At 33.8% G+C, this 18,172-nt stretch overlaps 1 protein-coding gene across 1 annotated transcript in view; it reads left to right on the forward strand.

The window, feature by feature from the left end:
* CADPS2 (calcium dependent secretion activator 2) overlaps positions 1-18,172 on the forward strand; it is a 472,387-nt gene that overhangs the window by 257,993 nt on the left and 196,222 nt on the right. The window contains exon 9 of the mRNA XM_015588309.1: positions 3,478-3,617. Within this exon, the coding sequence (XP_015443795.1) occupies positions 3,478-3,617 (140 nt within the window). The remainder of the gene's footprint in view (positions 1-3,477; positions 3,618-18,172) is intronic.

Below are 18,172 nucleotides of genomic sequence, written 5' to 3' on the forward strand. Positions count from 1 at the left end.
TTTAATTTAGCTGTGAACCTAGAATACAGAAGAATCCTTGGTAACTTGTTATATCTGTTAACTGTTTTAATTATTGTACTAACAACATCAGACACACCTCTCTGAACTTGAACAAAGTTTTATTGAAGTAGAGCTGCTTATCATGAAGTAAAATTCTTTAAGTACTTATGAAGCAAATCTCTATTAATGTATAGTTACACCACCACTAAATGCTGTAACAAACAAATAACAACATTTTGGTAGTTTAAAACAGTAACATCTATATAACAGTTTACTATGGGTTCCAGATAGATGGGTAGATTTCCTTCATTTTATGTCTTTCTCATTTTCTAGAGTATTGTTTTCTGCATTTGGCTAGCAGATGAGCAAAGAGAGATGAAAAAGGCATACCTCTATCTTAATCACTTTTCCCCAAAGTGATACATTACTTGTCTTTGTATTCTATTAGCTAGAACTTTCATATATCCATACTTAGATGCTAGAGAAGCTAGAAAATATAGTTCATAGCTGACTAGCTATTTCCTAGCAACAGTTCTATACTAGTGAAGCTTAAATCCTGGTGGATAGGTGATCTGCCATGGTTCACCCCTATAGCCAAGGATAAAAACAATTGTTATACTTTCTCCTCCACATAGAATACAGTCATCTCAACTCAAAAGAAGCAACCCAAACTCTCATCCTGTCCTTGCATCCAGTCCAAAGTCAAACATCTTATTAGGTCCAGCTGTGGCTCTTGCAGCCTGGTGACCTATGCACTAAAGTTCATGTTAACTGTCCACTGTTTCACCTCCCCTCCCCATCCCTAACACAACATACAGAAGTGATGGAAGGGCAGGAGAGTGATAAGTAAGTTTCTCATTTGAATAGAGGTAAAGTGGTAAATACAGAGCAAGAACTGTCTAATGTTAACAGTGAAATCTCGTCGTGGCAGGCATTGTGAAGACACGCTGCCCTACAACATTCAGGTTCTCTTGATTAGACCCTTGTTATGCATCTGAAAAGAACTCTCATGTCCTCTAGTCTCTCTGGCCTTTTGGGCTACTTATATTGAGAGCTGCTTCTTTGGCTAAATCATGTAAAGGAATATGACTACTTTTTGCTCGTGCGATTCAAGAACCTAGAAACTATTTTACAGACCATATTTAAGACTTAAGTTCAGGGTTTATTTGACAGTACAGTTCTTTTTAAATAAGAGATTTAAAAGCAATGGAAATGAAAGATTTCATATCTGTGAGACTTCATTTGTTATGTGTGCCTTCATTTGTTATGTGTGCCAGGATCACACCTTTATCAGTCAGAGTCTGTCCAGAAAAACAGACAATTTCATGTCTTTCAAATGGAGGAAATTGAACACAAGGAATTAGCTACACATAAGATAAATAGAAAATCAAAACAAATGATGGTGAATAAACCCAGAGACTAATGAAAAAATACAAAACTGTCGCACATCCTAGGGATAGAAGGCGATAGGAAGAAGTGATGTCGCCACATGTTATCAGAGCACTTAGCTCTGGTAAGAAGAGACTGTGAGCTCCTTGAGGGATCTGAGCCATTTATATTTTTTTCATCTTTGTGTGTCTCCACACAGTGAGTACTCAAATGTTTGTTTGCTTGAACAGACATAAGCAGTAAATCCTTTCACTGACTTCATTTCGAAGTACCATCAGGGAACTAATATGTGGCAGAAACGATGGCATTCAGTACTGGGGTGATCCTTCATTTGTGGATCAGCTGCAGTTAGTTATTTGGGGACCTTATTTTAGTTAACCCATCACTGGCATTTAAAGAATGAGAAATTGCTCAGAAGTTTTAATTTAAATATTCTCTTCCTGTATAAGACTTTTAGAGTTTGGAACAGAACCAACTTTTGTATAAACATAGAAGGGAAAATTAAAAAGGAATAAAGTCTGTAGGTGGCTCATGCCAAAATACATTTTTTTTAAGAAAAGGAGGCAGCACAGGAAGAAAAATAGAAAAAGCTTTCCAGAATTGCTGGGGAAATAGCAGCAGTAGCTATAGAGGATATATAGCTCTATCTTAGCCTTTGAATCTTTTATGGAATCACATTTTAAGTTGATAATGACATTCTTTTGTCTACTAATTTGAGCCCAAAATCTTCAATTTATTTTAATTTCCTGTTATTTAAGAAAGAATGTGCAAAATATTCCATTGGAAGTTTTAGCAGTTAAAAAGAACTAATTCTAGAATATATGATAATTTTTGAAAACATCATAAATGTCATTTAATCTGTTCTTGGATGTACTTTATATGCTTAAGTATACAGATATGTTGGATTCAATTTAGCTATGGCTTTTAGAATAGGCTTCGAAACGTCTCAAAATAGTATATACATTTAACAACTTTGAAGTTGAGAATAGTTTGAGAAGCTTTTTTGTCTGTGCTGCCTTTCCTAGAGAGAAAAAGCCTTGCTTGAAGATTTCTCAGTGAACATTTCTACTTATACATGGAAATGAAGATTTGGGGGTGGCAGAATATGTCAAATTCAGTTGCCATGTTGTACCTTTAAAACATTTTAGCATACCTGAGCATATTATAATTCTTCTGTTTACATAGAAATTTCAGGTTTATTTACTTTTCACATTTTTTTAAAAATAAGAATTGCTTAAAATACAATATACTGCATTTCATATCTTTATTTTATCCTTTAGAATATAGGGCTTCTTTTTTAAAATGTCCATTATGGCTTGGATATTGGGTGTGTCTAAATAGTGTCAGTACCAACTAAAAAGGGGATATAATATGTGTTTTATCTCTATGGCACCTAACATTTGAAGAGTAAGTTTTTCTTAACTGTGTTGGATTTTTGGAGTCATAGTGTTATAATCACTTGGTAATTTTGCAGTTTTATTAAAAATAATTACTTTGTTTCAGTCATAACATTATCTTTATGGTTTTGAAAACATGTAGTCGGGAAAAAATTCTTTAGTATTGATCTAGAGCAGAAAATGTGTTATGATCAGTCTTTTCTATCTCTAATTGAGTTGATTTTCTTTAATAATACTGTTTTGCAGGGAAGATGTTAAAACATTAGGTGTTTTTGCTGGTTAAAATAATTGGTTTTGCTTTTTAAGCATGCTATCTATAATTTCAAAGAATATTTCTTTCTGAACTTCTTTGCCCTCAGGATTTTAGAGTGCTCTTGAAATTATAGGTGTCTATTAAGTATTTTTCAACCATCAAGTCAACTGTAGTCATTGTGCTATTAATTCATTATGAAGTGACACAGGAAGAAAACTCATTATGCAATAATATGAAAACACATATTTATCAAAAAAAAAAGAATCTATATTGAAAACCCAACTGCTGTGGTAAGAGTGAAATGGTTTATTAGACACATTTTGACATTTATTAGACACCTTTTTTCCAAGCAGGAAAACATAAAAGAAAGATTTTAGTTCTAGTCTTTAGACATTCCGTATTGTATACTTAATATGCTTTCTTTTTTGTTGCCTACAGGTGATTTTATACCCAACTTCTAATAGCTCCAAATCAGCTGAGTTGCACCGAATGATAGTTCCAAAAAATAGTCAAGATTCTGACTTAAAAATCAAATTGGCAGTGCGAATGGATAAACCACCACATATGAAACATAGTGGGTGAGTTGATACTTGAAGATTTTTTTTTTTTTTTTTGCTGAATTATTGGATTTCGTTTCAATGTATAGCTCTTTTGTCAGTTTACTGAGAGAGTCAGTATGTCAGGTTTTCATATGGAGTTCTCCCCCCAAAATGACATACACATGTTAATTTACTTTTTTAAACCCATAGACATCTTTATAGCTAAATACATGGGTATTTGATACCTGATTGTACTGATATTATGCAAATTGATAAAGAACAGTGATATATGGAGACAACTTCTAAGAAATATTTTCAAAACACAGCAATAATTTGAACAAACCTAGCATTCAGGTCCCCAGAAAGAGTTAAACTTACATAGAATATATTAAAGCTAAAAGGTGGTTCAGATATATAACCCAGGAGTCTGTATAAGTTTTGATGGGAGGGATGAGAGTGTTCATCCAATGTCTGAGTGAAAAACTAAATTAGTTCCGGAGGATAGGATACGTCAGAAGTGCAGGGACTCTCTCTTAGGGGTTGCTATGGAGAAGAGTGAGCCTTCATCTCCGTCAAGGTTCTTTTTTTTTCTTGTAGCTGGTGAGATAAGAGGTCGGAACTTATGAGCACAATAAAATGAGTTGTTTTGTTGTTTTTTTTTCAACCCAGGTCTTTCTCAGATTAAAACTTTAGGACTCACTACAGCCAAATCCAGCATAGGGGTGTTAGCCATTGGGAAAGAATGCGACCACTTTTCTTACTATGGAGAGAAGCTACTGCTAAAGAGGCTTACCCTGAGTTTAGCAACAACAGTCAAGAAGGTGCATTCCTGTACAGAGAGGCATTGTCTGCTGGCCTTGGAGCCAAATCACCAACTTGTGTCATACTTAACTGATGAGTCATAAGATAAAGGTTCTTTAGATGGCCAGTAAGGAAACATAGTTAGGCTCTGAGGAGCGGGCAGCCCAAATGAATATACTACAGTTGGGATGGGACTAAAGACCATCTTGCTTCCTCGGCTTGGGTGGGCAGTGTATGCAAAGTCAGAACTAGTCTCATTGAGAATAAAAACACCTCAGATGGTAGGCTTTTAGAAAGGGAACAGTAATTTGGGTAGTCCACATCTTTAATGTAGTAATGCAAAGTAAAGACTAACTGTGACTCAGCTCATAATGCAGATGGAGTTCCTAGGGTTTAATATTTAGAGTTTTTTCTTTCATTCATCTATCTTCCTGCTCACTATTGACTTATACAGCAGACATGCATGCATTGAGCACTTACTCTGTTTCAAACAGAACAGACCTCGATGAGATACCATGCCAGGCCTAAAGGAACTGGCTAGTCAGGGATTCAAGATTGTATAAAAATAATTATAACACTGAGGGATAAATTCTATCATATGGGAACTATCATATAAATATGACAAATGGGAACTAATGGAAATAACACGATTCCAATTGGAGTTAGTCACGAAAGTCTCACAAGACTTTTGAAACTCTAGGTATGAATTCAGCAGATGAACAGTGGGGATGAAGGGCCTCTGGTCACATGACAGAGCACATACAGGGGCAGGAGTTCTAGACAACAATGATGACAAGTTTAATGCAACTGGCATGCAGTGCTTTGAGGCTAGAGAGAGTATGGCAGCTCTACTGTGCTTACAGACTAGTAGAGCCTAAAGTTAGACATAAAGGAACACGATATGTTCCAGGCACTGCAGTTATAGTTCTGTTTCTAACTCATTTCTTTAATGGAAACAGGAGCCTATGTATTATGACACCAAAATAGTCCTTAATTAATGCTTGACCAGCACTATGGTAAATTCCATGGAGCCTTTGGATTGTCCCAAGAAACAAGACTGAACGTGAAGTTGGGCATGTGGCAAGCCTTTAGCTTCTGTTGACAGAAAGCTCTCATGCTTGGCAGTTTCTTGCTTTAGAATTATCCAAGTAAGGTGGGACAATCCAGCCCCCTTCTAAGACTTAATTTTTGTTTGTTTTTCTTGCATTTTTATCGCTCCTTTGCACTGAAGGAGAATTGGTTTGTATCACAATCCCTTTGATTAAATCAGAACCCCCAGAATAGCTCTGGAGTCTACTTCTGCTCAAGACTACAAGTGATTACTAAAGAAAGCATATTATATCTCTCAGTTTAATCTATAAAGCTCAAGATCTCACCTTGGATTCAGATCAGGAATGCTTCAGATCCCAGCTACATCAATCAGTGTCTGCCCTTGCTAAAAGACACTGACAGGCATTTCTAGACATTCAGGCATCTCTGCAGTTTACGGTCTACAAAAGAAAGGAATTCTAGAAAGGAAAATATCTGCGATTCTTTTCTGCTAGTTGATGTATGATGTAGCATAATTGAGAATATAGTTTATAAAAGTTATTAAAAATTATTTAATTCCAGTATTAGACATAGCAATAATTATTAATAACCAGAATTAAAAGTTTTCAGCATTGCTGTAATAGTTTATTCATATGGGCAGGAAAAATACAGGTGCTTTATCGTAAGTTCCAGTTTCTTAGTGCCTGTGTGATAAGTTTTAAATATTCTTAATATCACTCCTGTGTATAGATGTATATGGGAACACATGGTTTGACCTACCTCATAATTATATTCACCTTTTTCTGAGATGCTCCATAATGGATTTTACTGAACTTAATTACATTTAAGAAGAGAAAATCAACTAACCTTTTTCTTCCAAGTGCTCTATCATATGTCAAAGCAATAATATAATAGGAGTATGAAATAGATTAATAGCATTTTGCTTTGGGGCTGGATTGTTCTGTCAATAATTCATCCTATAATGAATAATTAACAGATGAATAATGAATAATTAAAAAAGAATCAAGTTAAAAAAGATAAATTTATCTTTAAAATATAGCAAACTCCTCTTATAGATAGAGTTGTCAAGTGCATTAAACAATAAATTGGAGGTCATGAAGACTTTCTTCAGAGCTCTTTTCAGAACTAGACTTTGAAATCCTTTGGGACTTTTGTCATAAAACCCTATTTTCTGTTTTAATAACATGGACAACAAGTATATATCTCTTACGTGAACTATTTCAACATGTATTCTCTGTTTTATTCATTTATCACATAAGTGGCCCTGTATTATCCCTAAATAAATATATTTGATCATTGTTATCTATATTTTTATATGTGTTCCCAACTGGACTGTGAGTTTCTTAGACCTGTTTGAACCTTCAGTGCCTCCCACCGTGTGTTATTAAGGATAGATATGAATAATGATGATGAAGACGATAAGTGTGCCTCTTAGAGTTTTAAGGGAGAAGTAATAAGAATGACAGTAAGCTGCATTCATAAGTTGAAACTTAAAAGGGTTATAAACAATTTACAGGGGATAGAGTAGAATTTTAATGTGAAAAATGCCTAAAATAAATGAAATGTATGGTGTTTGGTTTTCAAGTATTGTATTTTAAAATGTCTTTTTTTTTTGAAGCAGAAAGGAAAATTGATATAAAGCTCGCATTTCTGGTAACTAATCAGTTTGTGATTATACATTATACTTTTTAAAAATAAGGTTTACTGCATGCAAATTAAAATAGTTATTTAATTTGGATAAAATAAAAATAATGATGATTTTATTTTAAAACCAAACTGGACGTTACCACAAGACATATTTGGTGAAACTCCCCCTCCCATAAAAAGAGGTTCATTTATTCATCTGGAGCATGTCATTTAAACTAATTATATAAACTAACTCATATAAATCTGTTAAATGCGTTACCAGCTAGATTTTTGAATGGTTAAATAATTTACATCCAGTCTTTGAATTTACTTGCTGGAAGACAGAAGTGTTCTTGAACAAATGGACTGTCCTTTAGCATAGCCTAGTGGCTAAGTAACAGTATTAACTTAACTTGCAGAAATACTATCCCTGTTTTTATTAAATAACGTTTTCTTAATTCAAATGATATTATCGCACTTTTAAAAAAAGCAAAATAAAATAGAACTAATAAAACAATGACTATTATGACAATAAATCTACAATTGGGAAAGAACATGCAACTGGCTAGGACAAGTAGTGGAGGCATTATCACCAGGATCTGTCAGAAGTGTGCAGGCAACTGATTATTTTCTAGTTAAAAATGAATGAATGAAAACTTCATGAGTATGTGATTATAGGAGAGTTTTGTCTTAGTTAAGACTTGGTAAGATAAAATTGTAGCCAAATCGCTGGCACATAAATCTCATATTTCTCTTTGTGTAGTCATGCTTGGCTATTTAAACATTTGTTGATGAAAAGATGTATTGAAATATATTGAAATTATCATATATAAAGTCTGCATTTAATTTACATCATAAAGGTATAAAAGACACTGGGCCATATCTTGCTGCAAGGGAGGAACAACCGTTCAGCTTCCAACAGGAAGCACAGGATAAGCTGCGTTTTTGTTGCCCCTACTTTCCCATGCAGAGGGCCAGCCAGGCGTTTGAGGGCTGAGCCGTCATACCTACGGAAACTTTCAGCCATATACTTACAATTCATACATGGCACTTGCTCCCGTAGTGAAGTGACTGCACTCTAATTAAGTTGCATTATTTTGATTCTGATTTAAGGTGTATGAACTTCAACTAGAGGACAGTCTGATGGCCAAAGGGAGGAAAATATTTTGTCAAGATGGCATTTGCTTGGAGGATCCAGGCACTTATAGAAAGTGCAAGTCTGTTTTTTCTCCCCAGGAAAAATTGATTTCTCATTTTAAATCGACCTTTCAGAATGACTTTACTCCATGTCCTTGTCTAAAATAACCGTGTTTTGACATCTGGCCTTCACTTGAAACTATATGTGTAGGTCTCTTTGCATTCCTAATTAGAATTTACCTCATTTTATCTTATCCTAATTTTATAGAAATCTCACTTCTTACTGCCTTGCCAAAACTTCTGACAGTGTGTTTGCTAGGTTGTTAATACATAATTGATTCTTTTACACATACAACTTTCAGAAGAGAAGTCTGTCTTTGGTCCTGTATGATCTTGTTGTAGTCATTGTAGAATGAAGAGAAGTATAAAAAAAAAAAGGCATTTCTTTTTCCAGATGCCTTAATATTTAGCTCATTTTCTGTATGGTAATTTAAATTATTAAGAACTATATTTTTCATATTAAATTACTAGTAGTTAATATAAGGTATAATAATATAGAAACATTTTCAAACATAGCTTTAATGATCATTAAACTAGTTGTTTTAAGTTATACTCCTTTGAAAAACTTCTCTGATTTCTCCTGGAATAAATTAAGCTTGAATATGGCTCTCCATTCAGCACCCTTTAATCTCAGGAATTTTCTCCAGGAGAGTAACATCTTAACATACATTGTTTTCGTCTCTTTTCATGTATCAACTAACTGCTTTCTTTTGCTTTTAGACACCCATCAGTGTCACATCTGAGCATCCTAAATCAAGGAACCTTAGGCCAAATAATAAAAGATGGAATAAAGGGGGATTATTCTTTTTCTTTCAGAAACCACAGACCATGTTCATGTTATTTTATTTTTTTCTTATTTTTTATTAAATTTATAGGGTGACATTGGTTAATAAAATTATATAGGTTTCAAGTGTACAATTCAATGATAAATCATCTGTATATTTCATTGTGTGTTCACCATCCAGATTCAAATCTTCCATCACCATATATTTGACCCCTTTTACCCTTATATTGTGATTAATTTGGGGCACTTTAAAAGAAATTATGGTGAAAACTATTTAGAAATACTATAAAATTTTATAAACAGTTCATGTACAGAATTATAGAAGTTTCATTTTCTTAACTGATGCCTTACTATAAAATGTTTGTAGTGTGTGCTGACAATACTTTTTATTCCTTTGCACACAGCCAGCAATTTTAAAATATTAACACTGAGTTAATAAAGCAAAAATCTTGGCCTCATTAAATGCTCGAGCATTGTGAGAGGTCAACAGAAATTTGGACATTATTTAAATATCTTTTAGTTCATTCCTCTGATACATGTAGCTGAGTGGTGGCACAGGTGGAGGACCATGCAATAATAGTTATGTAGAATAAGCAATAGTTTAAGAACCAAGTCACTTATGTTTTGATCTCAGTTCTGTCACTAACTTGGGTAAGTCACTGCGTCTTTCTTGGCCTCAGTTTGCTCAGTTGCTAAAGGAGACATTGGACTAGAAAAATGAATGGCTCCTTAGTCCCTTGGAATTTATGACTCAGCGAATCACTTCCTCCCTCATTTCTCCAGGAGCATGTTCCACTCGTTCACAGCATGCCTCCCATATAGAAGATGCACAGAGTTTTGGGACAATAGAAGTGGTGGAAATGGATGTAACCTGGAGAGAGAGGACAGATTTGGGTATTTGACTCTTCTCAAGGCAGTAAAAGGAAGTATGAAGACAGACTGAAATAGGCTTCTTTATGTAAGATTAATTTGAAAAATACACATTATAGAATTGTTTATATTCTGACAGTATTAAGAAACAGATGCATATAAAAATTCAGAAAGGAAATACACTAAACATGCTAAATAAAACAATGCAACAGTGGGTAAAATTTTGTTTTCCAGATTTTCTGTGATATAGTTATACTACATTTATGACGAAAAAATGTAGTTACCAAACTAAAAAATAAATGTTTTCTTTCAGTTAAAAATAGTTAAATTTGTTTTACCAAAAACCCGACTATTAGGGAAATTCATTTGAGAAGATTCCTTAAGGTGAGCCTTGAAGAATGACTCTTGTCCATCTAATATTTAAAGGAGCAGCGTGGTTTAGGAATGTGAGCTCTGGAGCCAGGCGGCCGGTCTTCAAATCCTGACTTCATCACTTAGTAGCTATAGGATCTCGGGAACATTATGAAATCGCTCTGTGCCTCAGTTTCCTCATCTGCCAAATGAAAATGTTAGTAGAACCTACCTCATAAAATCGTTTGGAGGAGTAATGTTTTGGTATGTGTAATATGCTTACAACAGTGGCTGGTAGCTTACAGTAATACTCAACATGTTTCATCTATTGATAAAACCTTAAAAAGTATGTTGCATTGTGTGTTCAACCTATCTTTGAGTTGAGGTACTATTAAAAGAAGGAAAAATAAATATAAATATTTAAAATATGAAACAAAAAAAGCACCTAAAAAAGTAAGGCGCTATTTCCATCTTACCCCCGACTTCTGACCCCTTTTTCTCTTGTTTCTTCTCAAGCACCTTCTCAAGCAGGAGAAACGTGAGCTGGGAGGCCTGGGCTCCAGCCAGCTCTGCTGTCGGGTTGCTTCAGGTTGCTGTATCACGTGCCTCCTTAATTTCTTCATCTTTAAAGCAACATATTGAGCTCATTAAGAGATCTTTAGGTTCTTTTCTAGCTCTGAAATCTATTTCTTTTAGTTCTTGATCTTAAACCTAAAATAGATCTCTCTTCCCGGAAAGTAAGGTGGAAGTGTTCATATTCCCACGTAGGTTGGAAAAAGTTAAATGATTTTCAAGCCACATTTTTCTCCATAAACTGGAAGCAACATAGAAAGTAGTTAAGACACAAGCTTTGGAGTTAGACCTGGGTTCAAATTCTAGCCCCTTTTTTTTTTATGTGAACTCGACTTCTCATAGCCTCACTTTTCACAACCCTAAAGTTGGCCTGTCCTGAGCATGAAATGAGGTATACTCATAAAGCGTGTAGTTAAGTGCCTGTTACATAGTAAGTGCTCATTTAGTAGCAATCGCTATTAAAATAAACATTATTTTTTTAAAAATCGTAGTCCTATGAACTATAATAAGACCTTCTGAGATTTTAACCACATTATTTGATTTTATTCAGAAGAAAATGTTCAAAGACAGATGGGAAAATAGAAGTGTACAAATCATCCCTAATTCTTTGAGAGTATAAAAGTTATGTCTCCTGTTAGAGCCCTCTGCTTAACTGATTGGCTTTAATTTACATTTTTATTTGACAGCTATTATTTTTTTTCTCTCTGTGTGCCTGTGTGCATTGTGCTACTACCTATATTTTGTCTTCTCTCTGTCAAAAGAGAGAAAAATGAAAATATTACATAAGAGCTCTCAACTGCGCGTAAGGAGCTGACTTAAACGATTTATATATTTATATAACAAAGAAGCTCGAATTATAAAAACAAAACACCTGGCAATTATTTCAAAGCAAGTGAGAAGAATAAGAACTTCCTGTGTTTTAGCCTAATTCAGTCAATCTTATAAGTGACAAATGCTTTCAAAGTATGATGTTTTAAATAATTTGTGGTGTCTTTTGTATGTTTACAGTAATTGCTAGTGTTATTTTTAATTTTCTTGCCTAAATCATTAAGCAAGTATTAATTCTACATAACTCTACACAGTCTATTAGGTTTTACTAGTTGCAATATTAAAATTTATCCACTTTTTGATAAGTTGTTTGTCTCAATAATTTATACATACCAAATAGTTTTAATTTCATTTCAGCTATTTCTTGTTTTAAATTATAGTTTTATGCATGCTTAATTTAAGGTGTGATTGATAAGCTTACTCATTATTTACTGACTCAAGACTTTTATTTTGTAGTTACCATAGCACTCAAGACATTCCTGAATTAAATAATTAGTCTAATTATATGTGTTAATGTTTTATGAAAGTACTCACTGGGAGAGATTGGTGTCATTGAGATTGGGGTTCTGAAGCTGCTGCTTGAATGTTTTCAGCTGGTTCCTGGTACAAGACCTTGGGGGTTGCCGATGCTATTAGAGCATCATCTTACCTCACATCTACTCCCCTCACTTCTGTTGGGTCTCTAATCAAATGTCATTTTCACAGAGAGACCCATCCTGACCATCTCACAGAGACGAGTGCCCTTCACTCCTCATTTCCAGATTTTCTTCTTAACCTGCTGTCTGACTGTCTGTCTTTCTGTCTGTCTGTCTCTCTCTTTCAATTACAGTTGACATTCAAGGTTATTCTATATTAGTTTCAGATATACAGCATAGTGGTTAGATATTTATGTAATTTATGAAGTGATCCCACCAATTAGTCTAGTATCCACCTAGCACTGTGCATAGTTATTATAGTATCATTGATTATATTCCCTATGCTGTACTTCATATCCCCATGACTATTTTGTAACTAATTTGTACTTTTTAACCTCTTCACCTTTTTCACCCAGCTCCCTAAACACCCTCCTCCCCTCTGGCAACCATAAGTTTATTCCCTGCATCCATGAGTCTGTTACTGTTTCGTTTGTTCATTTATTTTGTTCTTTAGGTTCCACAAATAAGTGAGATCCTATGATATTTGTCCTTCTTAGTCTGGCTTATTTTACTCAGCATAATACCCTCTAGGTCCATCTATGTTGTCCCAGTGGTAATATTTTATTCTCTTTCATGGCCAAGTAATATTCCATTGTATATATGCACCACATCTTCTTTATCCAATTAACTGTTGGTGAGCACTTACATTTCTTCTGTGTCTCAACTATTGTAAATAGGGCTGCAGTGAACATAGGAGTGCATGTGTCTTTTCTAATCACTTTTCGGGATTTCTTTGGACAAATACCCAGAAGTGTAATTACTGAGTCATAAGGTAGTGCTGTTTTAAATTTTTTGAGGAACCTCCAACTGTTTTCATTTATGCCTGTACCAATTTGCAATCCCATCAACAGTGCACTAAGGTTTCCTTTTCTCCAAATTCTTTCCAACACTTGTTTATTCATTGACGATATCCCTTCTGACAGGCGTGAGGTGACACCTCATTGTGGTTTTCATTTGCATGTCTCTGATGATTAGTGACGTTGAACATCTTTCCATGTCTATTGGCCATGTGTATGTCTTTTGGAGAAATGTCTGTTCAGGTCTTCTGACCATTTTTTAATTAGATTGTTTTTTGGTTTTTGTTTTTTTGGTATTGAGTAGTATGATATTAACCCCTTATCAGATGTATCATTGGCAAATATCTTCTCCCATTTACTAGGCTTTTTGTTTTGTTGATGGTTTCCTTTCCTCTGCAAAAACTTTTTAGTTTGATGTAATCCAATTTGTTTATTTTTTTCTTTTGTTTCCTTCACCCGAGAACATACATCAGAAACAATATTACTACGAGTAACGTCAGAGAGTTTACAGCCTATGTTTTCATTTAGGAGTTTTATGGTTTCAGGTCTTTAACTCTTTAATTCATTTTTCAGTGTATTCTTGTATATGGAATAAGAAGGTAGTACAGTTTCTTTCTTTCCTTCTTTTTTTTTTTTGCATGTATCTGTCTAGTTTTTCCAACCCCATTTATTGAATAGACTCTACTCCATTGTTAATTCTTACCTCTGTTGTCATAGATTAAATGACCACATAGGCATAGATTTATTTCTGGGCTCTCTATTCTGTTCCATTGATCTATGTGTCAGTTTTTATGTCAGTACCATGCTGTTTTGATTACGGTAGCCTTGTAGTATAGTTTGATATCAGGTAGCATACCTTTAACTTTGTTCTTCTTATTCAAGATTGTCATGCTTATTCAGGGTCTTTTGTGACTTCATATAAATTTCAGAATTATTTGTTTTAGTTCTGTGAAAAATGCCATTGGTGTTTTGATTGAATTGAATCTGTAGATTGCTTGGGGTATGGAAATTTTAGTGATGTTAATTCTTCTATCCTTGTGCACAGTATATGCTTCCATTTATTTGTATCTTCTTCAGTTTCTTTCTGTAGTATCTTATAGTTTTCTGAGTATAAGTCGGTTACTTTCTTGGTTAACTTTATTCCTAATTGTTTTTTATGTAATTGCAAATGGGATTGTTTAAAAATTTCTCTTTCTGATCGTTCATTACTGGTGTATAAAAATGCAACTAATTTCTGAATATTTTGTATCATGCTGCTTTACTGAATTCATTTATCAGTTCTAATAGGTTTTTTTGGTAGAATCATTAGGGTTCTCTTCATATAGTATGTCATCTGCAAGTAATGAGAGTTTTACTTCTTTGGATTCCTTTTATTTCTTGTCTGATTGCTGTGGGGGTAGAAATTCTAATATGATGTTGAATAAAGTGGTGAAAGTGGACATCCTTGTCATGTTCTTGATCTTAAGAAGAATGCTTTTAGCATTTCCCAGTTGAGTATGATGTTAGCTGTGGATTTGTCATGTACGGCCTTTAGTATGTTGAAATATGTTCCCTCTATTTCAGTTTTGCTGAGGGTTTTATTATTATTATTATTATTATAAATAGATGCTGGACTTGTCAAATGCTTTTTCTGCATCCATCGATATGATCACATGATTTTTCTTCATTTTGTTTGTGTGGTATATCATGTTAATTGTTTCTGCAGATGTTGAACCAACCTTGCATCCCAGGAAAAAAATCCCACTTGATCATGGTGTATGATCTTTAATGTCCAGCTGAATTTGGTTTGCTATTATTTTGTTGAGAATTTTTGCATCTGTGTTCATCATGGATATCAACTTATAATTTTTTTTTTTTTTATAATGTCTTTGGTTTTGGAATCAGGGTAATGATGGCCTCGTAAAATGAGCTTGGGAGCTGTCCCTCCTTTAATTTTTTGGAATAGTTTCAGAAGGATAGGTTTTAATTGTTTTTTGAATGTTTAGCAAAATTAACCTGTGAAGCCATGTGGTTCCGGACTTTTGTTTGTTGGGAGTTTTTGATTATGATTGATTTGGTTTATAGTAATCAGTCAGCTCAGATTTTCAGTTTCTTCTTGATTCAGTCTTAAGAGTTTGTATATTTCTAAGATTTTATTCAATTCTTTCAGATTGTTCAATTCTTTCAGATTTATCGGTATATAATTGCTCACAATATTTTCTTCTACTCCTTTGTATTTTTGTGATGTCAGTTGTTACTTCTTCTGTTTCCTTTCTGGTTTTATTTATTTAGGTCCTCTCTTTTTCTTGGTGAGTCTGGTTAAGGGTTAAGGGTTTAGCAATTTTGTTTATCTTTTCAAAGAAGTAGCTCTTGGTTTCATTGAGCTTTGTATTATTTTTCTAGACTCTTATTTCATGTATTTTCACTCTGGTTTTTATTATTTCCTCCCTTCTACTCACATTGCACTTTGCTGTTCTTTCTCTGGTTCCTTTAAGTGTAAGGTTATATTATGTATTTGAGACTTTTTCTTGTTTTTTGAGGGAGGCTTGTATTGCTATGAAATTCTCTCTTAGGACTGATTTTGCTGTGTCCCATAAATTTTGAGTCATTGTGTTTTCATTTTTATTTATCTCAAGGTATCTTTTGATTTCTTCCTTGTAATCATTGTTAACTCATTCATTGTTTAGTAGCATGTTATTTAGCCTCCATGTGTTTGTGTGCTTTTCAATATTTTTCTTGTAATTGATTTCTAGTTTCATACCATTGTAGTCAGAGAAGATGCTTGATATGATTTCAGTCTTCTCAAATTTATTGAGACTCATTTTGTGGCCTAACATGTGGTCTATCTTGGAAAATGTTTTCTGTGCCCTTGAAAAGAGTGTGTATTATGCTGCTTTTTGGTCAAATGCTCTAAATTATCAAATCTTCCTAGTCTAGTGTATCATTTAAGGCTTCCATTTCCTTGTTGATTTTCTGTCTAGAAGAACACTGGTGTCAGTGGGTTTGTTATAGCCCCTACTATGACTATGACTGTCAGTTTCTCCCTTTATGTCAGTCAGTTTTTGCTTTCTATTTTTAAGTGCTCCTGTGTTGGATGTATAAATGTTTACAAGGGTTATATCCTTTTATTAGATTGATCTCTTTATCATTATGTAATGTCCCTTTTGTCTCTTATTATATCTTTTGTTTTAAAGTCTATTTTGTTCGATGTGAGTATTGCAACCTCAGCCTTTTTTTATTACCATTTACATGAAATATCTTTTTTCATCGATTTACTTTAAGTTTGTATATGTCTTTTGATTTGAAGTAGGTCTCTTGTAGACAGCAAAAAATGGATCTTGTTTTCTTATCCATTCAGCTAATCTTTGTCTTGATTGGAACATATAATCTATTTACGTTTAAAGTGATTTTTTGATAGATAACATAGTTATTGCCATTTTATTATTCATAGTTGTTCTCTTTTTCCCTTTCTTCTTATTAAAGAAGTCCCTTTAACATTTCTTGTAATATTGATTTGATGATAATAAACTCCATTAGCTTTTTCTTGTTTGGGAAGCTCTTTATCTCTCCTTCAATTTTAAATGATAGCCTTGCTGGATAGAGTAGTCTTGTTGTAGGTCCTTGCTTTTCATCACTTTGAATATATCATTCCAGTCCCTTCTAGCCTGCAAAGTTTCTGTTGAGAAATCAGCCGACAATCTTGTGAGAGCTCCATCGAAGGTAACTAGCTACCTTTCTCTTGCTCCTTTTAAGATTCTTTCTTTGTCTTTAACCTTTGCTATTTTAATTATGATGTTTCTTGGTGTGGACCTCTTTGGGTTCATCTTGTTTGGGACTCTGCTTCCTGGACTTGTATGTCTATTTCTTTCACCAGGTTAGGAAAGTTTTCAATCATTATTTCTTCAAATTGGCTCTCGATTCCTTTCTTTCTTTTCATTTTCTTATTCCTATGATGTGAATGTTGTTAGTCTTGTTGTCCCAGAGGTCCCTTAAAATATCCTCTTTTTTTTTTCTTTTGTATTTTCACTTGGCTCTTTTCTGCTACCTTGTCTTCCAAATCACTGATTCGATCCACTGCTTCATCTAATCTGCTGGTGATTCTTTTTAATGCATTCTTCATTTTAGTTATTGTTTTCTTCATTTTTGACTTTTTTTTTATGGATTCTATGTCCTTTTTTATGCTTACTCTCCCTTTGTTGAAGTTCTTACAAAGTTCATTGAGCATCTTATAATTAGTGTTTTGAACTCTGCATCTGGTAGGTTGCTTGTCTCCTACTATGACTATGACTGTCAGTTTCTCCCTTTATGTCAGTCAGTTTTTGCTTTCTATTTTTAAGTGCTCCTGTGTTGGATGCATAAATGTTTACAAGGGTTATATCCTTTTATTAGATTGATCTCTTTATCATTATGTAATGTCCCTTTTGTCTCTTATTACAGCTTTTGTTTTAAAGTCTATTTTGTTTGATGTGAGTATTGCAACCTCAGCCTTTAATTACCATTTACATGAAATATCTTTTTTCATCTATTTACTTTAAGTTTGTATGTATCTTTTGATTTGAAGTAGGTCTCTTGTAGACAGCAAAAAATGGATCTTGTTTTCTTATCCATTCAGCTAATATTTGTCTTGATTGGAACATATAATCTATTTACATTTAAAGTGATTTTTTGATAGATACATAGTTATTGCCATTTTATTATTCATAGTTGTTCTCTTTTTCCCTTTCTTCTTATTAAAGAAGTCCCTTTAACATTTCTTGTAATATTGATTTGATGATAATAAACTCCATTAGCTTTTTCTTGTTTGGGAAGCTCTTTATCTCCCCTTAAATTTTAAATGATAGCCTTGCTCGATAGAGTAGTCTTGTTGTAGGTCCTTGCTTTTCATCACTTTGAATATATCATTCCAGTCCCTTCTAGCCTGCAAAGTTTCTGTTGAGAAATCAGCCGACAATCTTGTGAGAGCTCCATCGAAGGTAACTAGCTACCTTTCTCTTGCTCCTTTTAAGATTCTTTCTTTGTCTTTAACCTTTGCTATTTTAATTA

The sequence above is a fragment of the Pteropus alecto genome, unplaced genomic scaffold (genome assembly GCF_000325575.1).
Source record: "Pteropus alecto unplaced genomic scaffold, ASM32557v1 scaffold22, whole genome shotgun sequence".
NCBI classification, from domain to species: Eukaryota; Metazoa; Chordata; class Mammalia; order Chiroptera; family Pteropodidae; genus Pteropus; species Pteropus alecto.